At 52.9% G+C, this 16103-nt stretch overlaps 1 protein-coding gene and 1 long non-coding RNA gene across 2 annotated transcripts; one reads left to right on the top strand and one right to left on the bottom strand.

Annotated features, from left to right (window-relative positions):
- Window positions 1-2500: 2500 nt before the first annotated feature.
- Window positions 2501-8547, bottom strand: LOC144376521 (uncharacterized). The gene is made up of 2 exons (XR_013437079.1): window positions 6813-8547; window positions 2501-5184 (listed from the first exon to the last, which is right to left on the bottom strand). It is a non-coding gene; the product is annotated as an uncharacterized LOC144376521 (long non-coding RNA).
- LOC144376520 (trefoil factor 3-like) lies at window positions 7205-10070 on the top strand. Its single transcript, XM_078044693.1, has 3 exons — window positions 7205-7363; window positions 8524-8670; window positions 9879-10070. The coding sequence occupies exons 1-3, from the start codon at window positions 7282-7284 to the stop codon at window positions 9890-9892; spliced, it is 243 nt and encodes an 80-aa protein (XP_077900819.1). The 5' UTR covers window positions 7205-7281; the 3' UTR covers window positions 9893-10070.
- Window positions 10071-16103: the final 6033 nt, after the last annotated feature.

The raw sequence follows: 16103 nt of genomic DNA, 5'->3' as shown, positions 1-16103 counted from the left end.
CAAAATGTTATGTTATTCTTCACACTGGAATAGGAATTTCAATGTATTTTTGGAAGGTATTAAGGAGAGCCCAGTCTGTTTAAAACATTGTAAAACATGAGAGCATTTTGCCACTTTTTCCACAAAAAGAAAGTTAAAACTCTCTTAGCCTTTGTTTGATTCACGTTCCAGATATAACGTTTTATTCTGATATTTGTCAAGGTTCTCACCTTACCTGCAATAAGACTCTGCCTCTCACCTTGCTCCATGTTAGAATGGCTCCATCATATGCTAGACTTAAGTTCATCTAAAGTCGTACTCAAAATATCAATTTTTGTTGTAAAGATTACTGTGATCTCAAAATAAACAAGGGATATAATACATCACTAAGTAAAGGTTTTAAGATTATAAAAATCAGTTTTCTTGGTTCATAGTTATTACACAAACTAAATATGTTTTTGTTCTGTTAGTTTAATTTTATGCATTCTTTGTGAATCTTATAACTATTGCCTATTAGTGTTTTGCAGAGATACTGCTTCTAATAAAACAACCTGAGTTAATTTGAGATAATAATCCATCACTTACAGGACAGACAGGTTATAATGCTGACTTCCAGTATTAATACCACCCCCCTCCAAAAAAAAATGGAAAAAGTAAAATTACAGACATGGAAGTTAAAACCCATTACTCCTACTGCAAGACTGGGGATACTGGCCTGCTGGGTGTTAAAACCTAAACTTGGAGATGAAAGTGAAAGAAGTAGAAGGGCCAAGGGAAAAAACAGCCAACATTTTGGCCCTTGGACTTTAAGGTCCTTGAGGATCCAGAGAATGATGGAATCCCAATGGGACCTTGCAAGTCTGGTGAGTCAGCTGATGCATTGATAAGGGGGATGAAGAGGACCCTAGAGAATAGGAAGCCAATCAGTGCACATTTTGCAAAGAGGAGGGTCATTGGGTAGGGAAATAACCCTGATGCTTCCAAGAGAATCCATATGTGATCGGCAAGACGCTGACCCATTCCGGAAGATGGCACCACCACTTGTACGGAAAAGCCAAAGGACCCAAGAGGCTTTGCACAGGTCCCCAAGAGTTATCATCTCTGAGGAATCTCAGCTGACTCTTAGCAGTAGATAGGAACAAGGTCAGTTTTGACCAACTTGGTCTTAAATACCTGGCAGGAGAGCGTAGTCTAAGCATAGTCCTACATGGACATTTAGGAGAGACAATAGCTCGTTCAGTATAACTTGAGATGTACACCTGTGCAGCCCTACCAAAAGTAAATAACTGGAGGTTATAAAGAAAGAGTTCTTACATGGGTGTGTCTAATAAGTCCTATCACAAAGGACTCTAGAGTCACAAGTTCATCCTGAGTCAATTTGAGCCTGATCTCAGAGACCTACAACATCCATTCTTCCTAACATCCTATGTAGATAAACTAGGTAAACTCCAATCTGTTTTTCACTGATATGATTATGAGTCACTGTCCTCATGGTTTTCAGAGACTGGCTGAAATACTAATTGCTCTTGTGCTTATTGATTATAAAACAGTTGCTGTCTATTTTATTGTTGTGAATAAGCCCTGCCCTATGTACACCTTGTCCAGTCACCTGGCATCAGTCACTGTGGACCTCAGACCTGTTCTGATGCTGAATCCCTTAACCGCCTTCGCCCCACCTGACAGAGAACAAGGACTTTGAGTCACTTCCCCCAACTTCCCCCTCTCTAGCTGGAAGCAGCTTGGAAATGCTGTACCCATTTTCCATAGAAACGGAATGTAGAATTTGACATTAGGCTTTGAATATAGCCCTAGCTTCTCTGCCACTTACTTTTAAAAGACATGTTTCTGTCCTTCCTCTCTCCCTGCTCCTCCCTATTCTCAGGGGAAACAGGATTACCTTTATTTTTCATCCTAGGCAGAGGTATCTGTCCCTGAACAGGCACCTACCAGAGGAATGGAGTAATCCAGACTTTGGGAATGGCACCAGTAGATCGCAGAAATGACTATCTCCCAATTAACAAGTGAATTACAAACTGAACAGAGAACATGTGAACTGTAGCTTTGAATCACTTCTTTTAAAGTCCCCCCGCCCCATTTCCTGGATGGGCAGAATCACAGCCTTGGGGACAGGAGTCCCCTGTTTCTCCTTTGCTAGGAAAGCAATAAAACTTTTTCTTTTTCCTCAAAACCATGTCCTCCTTTATTGAATAGGCACCAGGGAAGGATGGAACTTTCAGTAACAATCCCAGTGGCTAAGGAGGCTGAAGCAGGATAATCACAAGTTCTAGACCAGCCTCGGCATATTAGTGAGGGCCTAAGCTACTTAGTGAGACCCTGTCTCAAAATAAAAAATAAAGAAAAGGGTGTGGGATATGGCTCGGTGGTTAAGTCCTTCTGGGTTCCATTCCAGTATTAAAAGAAATGAAAGAAAATCATCATGGTAATCAGAAATGCTATGTTGCATTTTCAATTTGTATCTTGTATTTAGCTTTTGGAGTCCATATCAATGAAGTACAATCACTTCTTTATCAGGTATATAATATTTCTTTAATTTATTCCTGTATTGAGAAGCACTTCTACTCCCTCCTTTTGAAACAGTATGGGTTTCTTTATGTTGTGGGCCGGGCTATATGGACAAGGCCCAAACCAACTCCATTTTTCCCCGAGACTCCACGTCATGTAAGAAATGCTTCTGCCATGGAAAGCCCACCTCTGTGCCCATCAACAGTCACTTGGCACAACATGTTTGGAAAGACAGAATGACAATTCTTATACAATGTAAAAGTGCTCTCTTTGGTTCCCACTTTTCTTGGACAAGGTACCCTGTCCGAGATTGATTATCTAGACGTTAGTAACCATTCCACTCACTGTTCTGCTCATGGTTTTAGATCTCATGACGTTTGCTTATGGTTTTGAATCATAGCAACAGCCACTTGAGCTTTGAAATGGTTTTGGACTATAAAAGGTGTACTCAAACCCCAGGAGGGGGTCAGAAGGTGTAGACTCGCAGCCTCCCCCTTGGCCCAGCAGCTGGTGAACCCAGACTGCCAACTGGTTGAATCACGTTCCCATCTCCTGTTTTAAGATCGACTCAGTGACTTATTGCAATCTCACCTTAAAGATTGAACCTTAAAAACGGCCACGTTGCCCGGAACAAGGCTGATATCCAGCCACTTTCCCCACTCACTGGCTCTTCCCTCAGCTCCCTCAGTACAGTAGATACTTTGTGTTCGTATCCAGCTTTCCGCTCTACTAAGAAGCTCATGTGTCGGAACTGGGAACGTGATTTGCCTCCTTTACAGAGCCTGTCACATAATCTGCCCACAAGAGGCTCTCAAGAAATCACATTTACAACTTCTCATTTCTAAATGCAGAATCCAGTGAGTAAATACAGTTCTATTTTGGCTGTGCCTCATATTCTCAGTGCAGTGAGGCGACTGTGTGGCTTAGCTGAGACGTCAGCAGACACCGCACACACTTCATAGTCAGGTGACAGATCAGAAAAACAATCTAGCTGTGGATGGTTAGATGAACCCCAAATATTTTACCTAACTGAAACTTATAAAAGGCTCAAGGAAAGTGGATTTTGGAGACCATGATCTGTGAGAATTTTTCAAGAGATCTGTTGATGTGCTGTGAGTTCCCCCACGGCCATCTTGCTCCAAGGGAGATGTGACTCTCTCTGGTCACTTCTAGTGAGAAATATCCTAGTGGTACCACAAGAGAGCTTGGCACATGCCACCATAGTTGGGGGCCACAGGAGTCTGGGATCTGCCTCTGGAGAATCTAACATCTAGCAAGCACCAGAATGAGCCCTCAGGACCTGCCTGCCTCCTAGGGGTGGGTCTGGGCAGGTCTAGGAAGCAGAAACAGGCTGTGGAGCGCAGGAGAACCGGCAGCCATCCTAGACCTGGCACCGGAGAGACATTGAGTCATGAAGAGACCTTGTCTCAGGAACCAAAGACACTGCCACGTTTGTGAGAAGGCAGAGTGGTGAAGGAGTGTCGGGAGCAGAACCAGAGTCAGAGGAGGTGCGGTCGAGGAATCCCACCCCCCCGGCAGCACGTGGGATAGGAGCCCAGAGACTGCTGTGCCGGCCCGGGAAGCTGTGGTCCAGGAAGGGGTGCTGCTGCTCTGCCCCTCAGCCCTCCCTGCCCTCAGCCCAGGTCCCTGCTCCACGTGGGGATGAGCCCGCGCCAGCAGCCGCGCCATTCCTGACTCTTCAACACCGTCTGCCGCGGCAGCTCTGAGCTTAGGGTCACCGTGGTGGTCCACAGACTGGCGAGAGCATCACCAAGTGTTCCCCGAGCTGGACCTGGTTGTCCCTGAACACCGGGGCTTCATGTGTCTTCCAAGGTGGGTGGACATGGCCCAGTGAGGGGGGCCCCCATTTGCAGTTGGTGTGTCCCATTTGCATGGTTCCTAGCCCACATGGTTCCTGGTCCCCACAGGCCATGTGTCAAAAGACAGGTGCTCCCCTGAGCAGCTGCTGTGTTTGTCTCCCAGAACATGCACATTCTGGTCCTGAGCACTCAGGAAGGTCTGGGAGGCAGGAGGGAGCTCTGTGCAGAGGCAGGACCATGCCCAGGGTGTCTGAGAGCAGGTGACAGCTGGTCAGCAGGAGCTCCAGAGGGGTGTTGTCCTGTCTGAGCACCTTCCTCCTCCACCTGGCTCTGCCGGTTCCAGTAACAGAGAGTGACAGCACTAGAGAGTGGAGAGGGAACATGGAGCATCCAGCCCTGTCTGCGCCACAAGAGGGAGAAGTGCCAGGCAGGCAGTTGTGGCCGAGTCTGGAATGCCCTTCTGACCCTCCCCCATCTGGTGGACTCCTATCCGTCCCTCAGCCCCCGGTAGGATGTCACCCCTGCTGCCAGCTCTTGCCATACTGCACCACCATTCATTCCTCCAGAATGGTTCTTCCTCACTGGGCTGTGGGCTCTTAGGGCTCTGCCTGGGGTCCCGAGGCTCCAGCATCTGTAGGCTGAGTGCCTGGTCCATGGTCAGCCTGTCCTTGTTACATATGTGCCAGTGATGATGAGTTCCAGAGGTGGAAGTTTGCAGACCCCGCACCAGGGCCAGACTGCTGCTTCTCCAACCCATGCAGGAGGCCCGGCCTGCCCTCGAACAGCAGCATGCAAGACGTGGGGTGGGAGGAGTAGGCAGGGGAGGGTCGCAGACAGTCCTCTCTGCACATGCTGGGTGACTCTGTAGGGATGGGAGGAGAGGAGAGAGGCGGGGGCTTGCTTACCTGGTGCTGGCGCCACAAGCAGCCAGCTGTCAGGGTGGGGCTCTGGGGCAGTGGCCCTGGTTCTACTTAACTCCTGGGACTTGGCTTCCCCTGGGGGCCAGGGAGGCAGAGAGGGTGCAGGAGTGGAAGTGGTGTGGTCCCTGGGCAGGGTGCTCGTGAGAACAGAAGGTGGAGACCTCACATGCAGGGTCTCCGCCTGCAGACCTCCAGCTCTCCAGGGCCAGGGGCTAGCCCAAGACCCCTTCCTCCGAGGACCCAACTGTCCACCTGATGCAGCCCAGCTCTGCCCATGCCTACCTAGGCCACAGCCGTCAGATCTGTCACTCCTGTCAGAGCCTAGTGTGTCACCTTGTGGTAACCCAGGGTCAGCTGTCCCTTTGCAGAAAAGCAAGTGCCTGGGAACAATGCAGCAGGCTCTCACCGTCCTCCTCAAGGCCTTCACAGCAGGAGCAAGCCAGGTGTGGCCGTCACCTCAGTCCACTGTGGAGGGCTCCTTGGCACAGGAACATGTCCCCTGACAGCACACATCCCAATTCCCAGGAAGCACCCAGCCTGGCTCCCCTGGGCCCTCAGAGAAGGACACCTCTGCAGAGTCCCCTGCCCACCAACACCCCCACCACTCAAATAAGGGGGTCATTCAAACATGCCCGTGTGGTGGCACGAGGCACAGAATGTGCCCTGAGGATTTCCAGGTGGGTCCCTGCAAGAGCCTCAAATGTCATCACAGCACCTCAGCAAAGACAGAGGGGACCTGGCGGTCACCAGTATCAAAAGGGCCTGGGACTGAGATCAGCCCCTGATCCCCACAACCCCCTCTTCCTGAGAGCTGGGGTTGGCACCCGGGGCCCTGCAGAGGGGACTGGTCTGCCAGAGGGGGCAAGGTCTTCATGGCTCATGCAGGTTGAGCCTGTTTCTCAGGTTTAAGTCTCTCCAGCTCATGTAGGTAGGCTGCTATAAGTCAGGTTCCAGGGGTCAGCACTTGTGTAGAAGGAGGAGAGGAGGGGAGGAAGAAAAGGAGGAGGAGGAGAGGGAGAGGAGGGAGAGAAAGAAGAAGGAGGAGGAGGAGGAGAAAAAGAGAAAGAAGAATAAGGAAAAAAAGGGAAGGGAAAGAAAAAGAATTCTGGGAAAAGATGTACATTTGTGATAAAAACGTGCTTAGGACAGGTGTGGTGGCACACGGCTATAATCCCAGCAGCTTTGGAGGCTGAGGCAGGAGGATCACGGGTTCAAGCCAGTCGCAACAAAAGTGAGGCAATAAGTAACTCAGTTAGACTCTGTCTCTAAATTAAAAAAAAAAAAAAAAGATACATACAAAAAATAGGGCTGAGGATGTGGCTCAGTGGAGAGGTGTCCCTGAGTTGCCCATCTGGTGCTTATGTGCTTAGATCCAGAGACGGTAGGTGTTAGAAATAGATGTTTCTGGGCAGGAAGGGTCTCTTCTATTATTTGATTTTGAAACCAAGTTTATGTATCTTTTTATTTAAATGCATAGTTTAAGTGTATTCCTATATTTATTAACATGTAGTTAAGAGTGAAACAGGTTTTGATAGAAAAAAGCAAAACAAAACAAAACAAAAAAACCCACCTTTCAAGACTCCTGGGAGGATGTCAGAACCTGACTCAGGTGCTGCCTGCTTTCCAGCTCTGGATTCAGGGGCCTGTTGGTGGGCAGGGCCCTTCTGCATGGCTCCTGGCCTGGTGGCTGAGAATGGCAGCCTTAGTGTCAGGGACCCAGTGCTGGTAGAGGCAGCCCTCCCGCCCCACGCTGAGCCCTCCTCCCTTCCTGCAGCTGAGATGCCCCAACCTGCGTCCTGCCTCCTGGATGGAGGAGCATCAGCCCCAGAGCAGAGTCCACCCCAGTGGCCCTCCCTACAGGGCTGCCAGCCTCTGGTGCTTTGCAGTTGTGGCCAGGGGAAAGAAAGGTGGGTGGAGCTGGGCTCTGGAGGGCCCTCCCCAAGCAAACAACCCAGAAAACTGTGAAAACACAGGGGTATAAATGGGCCCTTCTTGTGCAATGACACATCCTGTGTGTGGTCCTCAGGACGCCCACTGTCATGGAGGCCAGAGCACTTTGGGTGCTGCTGCTGGTCCTGGCCCTGGGGTCCTCTGGAAGGGCTGAGGAGTACATCGGCCTGTGTGAGTACCACTCTGGTCCCTGATGGCAGGGTGGGGACACAAGAGAGGGAGAGACTTGCAGGCAGGGTGCCCTTCTGTGGGCTCCAGAGTTGAGAAACCCTCATGCTTCTACTCCACGTCAACTTAGTGATCACCATTTGTCAGATTCAGACCTGTTCTTGCAGCAGCCCCACATAGAGGGTCTCATTGTCCCTGTGTCACAGTCAGGAAACTGAAGCTCAAAGAGTCAGCATCTCTAAGGCAGCCCCCCTGCAGGTCAGGCTTGAAAACTCGATTGCACCCAGGGTGGCCCTGGGGGACAGCTGGCACCCAACTCCCACCGTGGTGCCTTCTTTACCAGAGGTTTCTGATCATACCATAGGACTTTGCCCAACATGCTGGCAGTTGACAAAAGAGAGGAGGAAGGGACTGGTCCAGAACGTGGCTCTGCCGACTGTCTTCCTGCCACCATGGCTTTGCAGCTCAGGCGGTGTTGGGGCCAAGTCTGAGGGCACGAGGGGGTGACCTCACCAGGTTCCCAACCCAGAGCAGGCTCAGGCAGCAGCTCCCAAAGTGGGCCACCCACCAGGGTCACCTGGGGGCTGGTCAGCTCCTCCTGTAAGACCATCTCAGGGTAGAGCCAGGCCCTGGTGGATTTCAGAGATTGCCAGGGATTGCAACGGGCATGGCCCTGGGAAGCACTGGAGTAGAGGCTGCATGTTGGAGCCCAAGGTACAGCCATGTCGTGACAAGCAGAGGCTGTGGGTGGCGGATGCCGAGGAGCAGCTACAGCACCAGCACCTGGCTGGCTTCCCGAGGACAGGGCATGTCCTGCACATGGCCATTTCTAGACAAGGGGCAGGTGTTGCTGCTCAAACAAGGAGGGGCGCCTGGTCTGGGCTCTGGGGACTGGGATTCCCCAGGGCCTGCTGAGGTCCCAGACGTCCTGACAAGGTGCAGGGAGCATGCCAATGAGAGCCAGCAGGGCCACACTGGGTCCCCGGGTGTGGCCTTCAACAGCCCAGGTCCTTCATTCCTGGGGACAGCCCATGCTCCAGGGGCAGGGAGACACCATCTCTGAGCTCAGAGTGGGCTAAGGGAGGATGTGAACTTCAGACTGAGGCCAACACCTGGCCCCAAGCCCTGGGGGCTCTGGCACTGACCTGGTGTTGTTTGAGCAGTGGAAAGCCAGTGTGCCATCCCGGGCAGTGAGAGAGTGGACTGTGGCTACCCTGCCATTGGCAAGGAGGACTGCAATAACCGTGGCTGCTGCTTTGACTCCAAGACTCCAGGGGTGCCCTGGTGCTTCAAGCCTCTGCAGGAGACAGGTAAGGCCCAGGATGGTGACCACAAGTGCCTGGCGTCTCAAGACCCTCGTCCTGCCTGGGCCCTAGTAGAGGCATGAAGACTCCCAGGAAGGCCCAAGTGTCTGGGCTTGTGCAGGACAACCAGCACTGTCACTGTGACTGTCTGTGTGGAGAGCCTCTTATCAGGGGCCCCCTGCTGTGAGCAGCTGGTAGCCACTGGCTGGTCCCTTTTGTCCCCTTTCTATACAATATAAAAGGGACACTGTTAAAAGATGTTCTAGGTTAAGGAATCCTGTAGAAGGAACCAGATTAAACTGTCCCACAGAGAAGGGGAGATGTGCAGGTGTGGAATGCTGAGCTGACTTTTGAGGCTATTTTCTGCAAACCAAGCACCCAGGATCCCTGTCATCTGTGACTTGCTCACAGCAACTGGTGGCCATGCTGGTGTGGTGCCCTGGTGCCTCCCTGCACCCCAACCTGCTGCTGACTGCCCACTGGGTGTGCCTCTCCTCCCTCCTCCCTCAGTGGACCAGGGGTCAGTGGGGGTGCAGCACAGCCCCCTCTTGCTCTGGGAGGGCCCTGTGCCTGAGCCAACCACAGATGGCGTGAGCACAGGTGGTTTGCCATCCTGGCTCCATCTGGGCCCCACCCACCAGGTCTTGGGAGTGCCTGTCTGCTGAGAGCCATCTGGCCTCCCAGGGGCCAGCTCACCTTCTCAGGACCTGCCTTCCCGAAGCACCTTCCTGGAGTCAGAGCCAAGGGGCCAGACTTGGCTTTGTCCTGGGGCGGCAGGGAGGAGGCTGAGCTCCAGCTGCTGCAGCCTCTGACCAAGGATGGCGTTTGCCTCCGTCCTGAGCACAGCCAGGGAGGAGGGCCGGAGAAGGCTTGAGACCAGCCACGGAGCTGGCCAAGCCCCTGCTGGCTGTCCCCCTTCCTCTGCCTGCCCTCTGGGGACTCCGCCTCTTCTCTGAGTGCTGGCCAGGGGTCCTGCCAAGGCACACCTCACTTCTCCCCTGCCCTGATGACCTGGGTCCAGTTGTTTCCCCTAGTGACCCTCCATGGGAGAGGCAGCTGTCCTCACAGGCTGTGGGGACACTCTGTGTTTCCCTGGAACCCGGGGGCGGCTTCAGAGAGGCGCTGCCTTGGAGACCACCCTGCCTTGGCATCCAGGCTCGGCAGGGTGGGTGGAGGTGGCACCGCTCACCCTAACTTCTGTGCTTTGTCCCCAGAATGCACGTTCTGAAGCTCTGCTCTCTGTGGCCTGGGATGGCACCTGCCTGTGGATGGTGGCTGGCAGAGGGGGCTGCTCGTCACGGCTCCCCCTGCTCTGGGCAAGCGCGTCAGCTGAACACTCGTGTCCAGGGTCTGCTGTCTAACGAATAAAGCTCTCATGCTCAGCATGAGGACCGTTCTTCCTGCCACGCCTCTGCCCTGTGTTCCTCCCCTTGGCTCCTCCCTCCTAAGTTCTGAGAACCATGTCACATGCACGTTGTTAAAAAGCTGGGCCTGCCTTCCTTGGGCAGAGAGAAGTCAGCAGTCCCCTCACAAATGGGAGCTTCTTGTATGTGTTGGCAGGTCAAGTGTAACCCCGAGACCCTTCCATGGCCTTCTTCCCTCTTCTCCTTCATGAACACGGGTCTGCTGTATGAGCCATCAACGAGTGTCACTGACCTCCCGTCCCATTCGGAGTCCCGGCCTCTGAGGGGAGGCTGTGGCCCGCCCTCCCTGGGGCAGCCTGGCTCTGCACTCACACTGAGAAGGCCCAAGTGTGCCCAGGGTGGGCCACCACTCGGCCCCCACGGGGACCGTCCTAAGGGGCGTCTGCCCTGTCATGGTGCAAAGCCAGGAGTCCCCTGTGCCCACAGGGTGGGGTTGCTTGGTGTCCTCCCCCTGGGAAGGAGACTCTGGGCCCTAGGCAGCAGCCTTCATTCTGACCCTGTGCTGGACCCTGACCTTGACTCCCACTCCCTAGAAGTGCCACAGAACTGCCCTTGGCCTATGAGGGGGATCTCTCAGCTACTCGTCCTACGGCTGGGACTGGGAGGACCATGTCAGGAGGTCCTGGTCTTGGAATCCAAAGCCTTCCTGTCCCTTCATAATGGTGTGAGGTGCCACCTGTCTGACCTCAAGTGACCCCACACCTGGGTGTGCACCAAAGACCTGCCTTGCACCTGAGGAGGGATGCAGCCGGGCTCGCCTGGCCATGTAGCTGCCTTGGCCCTGTCCCCCACTCCTCACAGATTGCCCAGCCCTGAGGCCGAGCCCCATTACAGTTGCAGGATGCCAAGTTTCCCTGGCCCTGGGCCCAGCCTCAGGCCTCACAGCTGCTGAGACCCCTGGGCTGGTCAGAGCCTGAGCTCTGTTGACTTCCCTCACTGACCTGCATGTGCCCTCCCCCCTCGCCCTCCAGCAAGACCTCTGTCATGGGAAACTGTCCACCTGTGTCCCCAAAGGCCCCCTTGCCCTGCACCTGCTGTGCCAGGACTGCCCTCCCTGACCTGGGCTTAGGTGCCCCTGTGCTGTGCTCCACCTGGCCTTGGTCTCTTGTGCCCCCTCTGTTCCCTCGACAGTGACCCAGTGCCACCCCAGAGCCTGCATCTGGGCAGAGCCCTCCTCCTCCCCCACAGAGCTGCTCCCCTCTCCAGCTGAGCTTGTCCCCAGCTGAGCTAGCACCATGGCTCACACAGGTTCTAGAAGTTTCTCTCACTACTCTGTGTATGCATTGAGTTTGCTCCTGTAACAGGGTCCACTTTAGGCTTGGACTTGGCCCTTGCTGCTCTGCTACTGCTACTGGTTTTTACAATGGACCTGTTTCTTTCTCTTCCTCTCTCTCCTCCTCCCTAATCTCTCCCTTTCCCTAATCTCAGGGAAACAGGGTCACCTTTCTTCCCCACCCTTGGTAGAGTTATCTGTCCCTGAGCCCATGTCCCTATAGGAAAGCAGTTATCCAGACTTTGGGGATGGCACCAGAAGATCTCAGAATTGACTATCTCCCAATTAACAAGTGAATTACAACTCCAGCAGAGCGCACTTTTTCCAAATGTAGGCTTTGAATCACCTCTTTCACAGTCCACTGCTGTGCCTGGGGGACAGATCACAGCTCTGAGACAGGATTTCCCTGTATTTCTGCTTTGCTAGCAAAGCAATAAAGCTTCTATTTCCTTTTTCTAAAACCTGTTTCCTCGTCTTTGGATTGGCATCAGGGAAAACTGGCTGGGCTTTCACTAACAAGTTTGGCAACCCAGATGGGACTTGAGAGCAGCCTCCCCCTCTCCCCTGCCCTCCCCACCCCCAGCCTCCTGGGGCAGCCTGGCTGTCCAGGGAACCCACTTCCCTGCTGAAGATGCAAGGTGCTGGTGAGCTGTTGAGCCAACTGCAGGAGAGTTAGGAGATGGCTGAGTTTGCCTGGGGTTGAGCCAGAGGAGCTGTACCTGTGGGCAAAGCAAGGGACTGAGGGACCATCCCCAAAGCTCCTTTTGCTTCAGGGAACTCCTGCCTGCTCTCCCTGAGTGTACAGTTTGCTCCACTTTGAGCCAAAGGAAAGTGAACTCAGGAAAGACGTGACACCCTTGGCCATGGGTAAGTCCCCTGGCTTGCATGCCAAGATCCCGATACCACACATCTGATTCCTCTGTGTGGGAACACCTGATCCTCTTTCTGGGGATCACACAGCTAGTGCTCAGGATGCAACCAAGAGACACCATCTACCTAAGACTGATGTGGCTGTCTCCCATTTTTCCAAAAAAATGGAATGTAGAATTTGGCAGTGGGGAAACGTAACCGTGTCCACTTTGTGCTTTGAATATAGCCCTGTTGCTCTGGCACTGCAGTTCATTTTTAAAATGGACATGTTTCAGGCTGGGGATATAGCTGAGTTGGTAGAGTGCTTGTCTCATGCACAAAGCCTGGGTCCAATCCCAGCACAAAAAAAGAAAAAAAAAAAGAGAGAGACATGTTTCTTTCTGTTCCTCTCTCCCTGCTCCTACCTAATCTCTCTCCCTCCCTAATCTGAAGAGACACAGGAATACCTTTCCTCCCCATTCTAGGCAGGGTTACCTGGCCCTGAGCCCACACCCTCCATAGGAATGAAGTCATCTAGTTTGGAGATGGCACCAGAAGATCTCAGAAATGACTATCTCCCAGATTAACAAGTGAGTGACATGCCAACAGAGAACATGTGGAATGTAGCCTTTGAGTCACGTCTTTAATAGCCCCCTGTTCTTGTTGGTGAGCAGAATCATAGCCTTTAGGACCAGAGACGAAAGAAAAATCAGGAACTGGGAGATGGGTGAGTGAGAAATGAAAGACAGAGACCAGGCAGAGATACACAGGAGAGTTTACTTGTCCCAGCTGACAAACAAAGGCCACCTCTCCATAGGTGGAGAGAGGCAATAGAGACTTGGTTCCATGAATGTCATGGGGCAGGCTCAGGGGTGAGAGCCATGCAGGTTGTAATGCAGGAGGTGGGGGGTGTGTTGGTGTGATGGGGGAACCTTTCTCAGAAAGGCCCTTGGGCAGGAAATCGAGACTCTTTCTTAAGATGGCGACTGTCACTTAAGGAGCAAAGCCACAAATCTTGTTTTCCCTTTTTCTCAAAATGGTGCCCTTGTTAGGGATTGGCATTGGGGATAAGGACCCAGTTTTCAGCACCGCCCTGGAGTGCACACTGAGACCCTGGATTCCACAAGTGTGGTCACTCTCTTGGGGACACCTGTGGCGCCACAGGAGCAGGAATCAGGGCTAGTGGGACTTGAGGACCTGGAGACTTTCACTCCCTTTTGGTCTGTTCCAGGTTCTCCCCTGTTGGTTGGCCTTGGGTGTGTGGACCCTTTGTGGCTGTCTGTCTTTCTGTTTTGTACACCCATGGAGCTGGAGGTGGCCTGTCAGAGGAAAAGCAGTGTGAGAGATGGGCATGTGCAAGTCTGTCTGTTTCAACGAGGCTGTCTGCCAGGCATGGTTTCAGGCATCCCCGTCTGTCCTTGTTCCTCTTTTTGGGTCTCTCTCTGGCCTTTAAGACAGGGCCATGCTGAGGGGACCTTACTGGCAGTCTCTGTGGAGAGGGATCATGGTGAAAGGGCCACCGAGAGGCAGAAGCCTAAGAGAGAGACGGGCTCTGCGTCGTGTTCCTGGACTATCAGCACCTTGCAGCTGGAGTTGGTCTGTCAGAGCTGAAGCCTATGAAGGACTGTCCCACAGGCCTCGGTGCAGGTGCAGGGGGGTGGGCACCCTCAGGAGCCAACTGCAGTGTCAAAAGGCACAGCCTCTGGTGTGCGAGGACAGCAGACTCCAGAAGAAGGGTAAAAGAGACTCCTAGCCTTCAACCCAGAGCTGGCCCCAGCACTGCTCCTCAGCCTGGCCCCGGGCAGTGCAGATCTCTCCCTGTGGGTCAAGGACACCATCCCTGAGCCGAGCAGGGCAGCAACCCAGGAGAGCTGCCTGCCTGCAGAGAAATGGCCACGGGAACCGCTCTGCCCTGCCTTCCAGTGCCTTTGGCCCTGGGGTGGAGGCTGCTGGCCACAGAGACGTGGCAGGAGGTTCCTGCTTGTCAGTTTAGGACCTGGGGAGAAAGGCTCACCTCCCTCACACCAACCCCACCCTAGCTGCCCGCATTAGGACCCGCCCAGCTCTGACTCCTGAGCCTCCCGTAAAGTCCCAGATCCCAAGCCTGCTTTGCCTGTCTCTCCCACAGAGAGGTGGCCTTTATCTGTCAGCTCTGCCAAGTAAACTCTCCTGTGTGTCTCTGCCTGGTCTCCATCTTTAATTTATCACGTATCCGTTTCTTGTTCCTTGCTTTCCATTCATTTTGGTGCCAAAAACAGGAATTAGGTTCCCTGGTGTGCCTGCTCCTCTCTTTGAGGGTCACTATCATGAGGGGGCAAAATTGTGACTTATGCAGTCAAGAGGAGAAATAAAGAATGTCCACGCGCTTCTGCCCCTTTCAATGCTTTATTCACTCAAATTACTCCATATATTTTCACTCTACAGGTTCTTAATCAAGAAAATGACAAATCCTTAATGCTAGGCTCTGCAATAGCCACAATCAATTCACATTAAACAATTCTAGATAAATTGTAAGCACTGCAAACACACTTAATCACGACAGGCTCATGACACACATTCCCTCTGTGTGCTAAGTTCAGAAGTCTCAAACCTTGGGCTTTATGTCCAGCAGATGCCCACTCACTCAGACCACAGTGACCAGGTCTGGAACCAAGGCAGGCTTTTCTGGTGTGGAGTGGACGCCCAGTTGAGGAGGGGGTCTTAGGGAGGAGTTGCGGCTCTCACCAAGGTCCAGATGAGGCTGTAGAGTGTGAGAGCAGTGAGGGTCACGCAGAGGCTCAGGGAATGGTGGCAGTGATGGGATGTCAGGTCCTCGGCAGGCTCTCCAGCCCGAGTGCATCCTTGTTTCGGCTGGCTGAATCCCTGTTCATCAGCTCTATCATTTATACTAAATTGGGGAGGGGTTGACCCCCCCTTTCAATCCTTATCAGCTACCACTGGATTTCTCAGTGACATCCTTTACCTGGGGTCAGAAACATCTGGTCTGTGGTCTCCACCCTGATCTTCTCGCCTTTCCCTCTTATCAGGCGAGCACAGCCTGCCAGGGCTTCCCCCTGTTTATCAGGGTGAGGAGAATAACTTGTCTGAGGCCACACTGAAGGGCTCTGTGAGTTTGCCTGGTGAAACTGCAGGTTTTTTAAAATGGGGTTGCATAGGCTCAGGCCTAAGGCTATCCTCACAGTCCCTGAACATCCCCGAGCCCCAATCTGGATTCCATCCTGGGACCAGGGCCTCCATTCCGCCGAACACCCTCTCTGCACCCACCACCAGACAATTCAGGTAAGACCCCTGTCTCTGGTCAACCTAAATGAGCTATGGGTCCCAAGAAGTGACCGTTGTAATGTCCAGTATTCCCAGTGTTAGCACATGCTCAGGGGCAACCCAGCCACAGCTTTCACAGCTACGACTCATCTCTATTGTCCACTGAGTCTACAGGTGTCCTGGGAATTGAGCTCTCTCTCACCCCAGACCTAAACCCCCACAAAACTCATCCACTTGTGCAATCGGATCTGGCCTCAATATCCTTTGTGTGACGACTCTAAATGGCCGCTTAAGGGCCCTCTAGATCCCAATATCATCAGGGATCTTTTCAACTATCGTGAGTGTTTGGGAAAATGGAAAGAGATTTCATACCTTCAAGCCTTCTCCTCCCTACATTCTAAGTCCTCTCTGTAACTCCTGCTCTCCTGCACAAGTCCACTTAGCTCTCACCTCCCCTGCGCCTGCTTCCAAAGGGACAGAAGACCCTACCCAGGACTCCTTCTCCTTCCACCCAGCAGATGAGCCCTGCCATACCACAATTCTGTTTCTAGTGAAGCCTCTGCAGCAATTCTCCCCACGCCCCTCCGCCCTTCCCTCCTCCTGCCACACACTCACGGATTACCACTGCTCAA

Source organism: Ictidomys tridecemlineatus, chromosome 3, assembly GCF_052094955.1.
Source record: "Ictidomys tridecemlineatus isolate mIctTri1 chromosome 3, mIctTri1.hap1, whole genome shotgun sequence".
Taxonomy (NCBI): Eukaryota; Metazoa; Chordata; class Mammalia; order Rodentia; family Sciuridae; genus Ictidomys; species Ictidomys tridecemlineatus.
The sequence above is the reverse complement of the archived record's forward strand: the minus strand, read 5'-3'. Positions and strand labels throughout refer to the sequence as shown.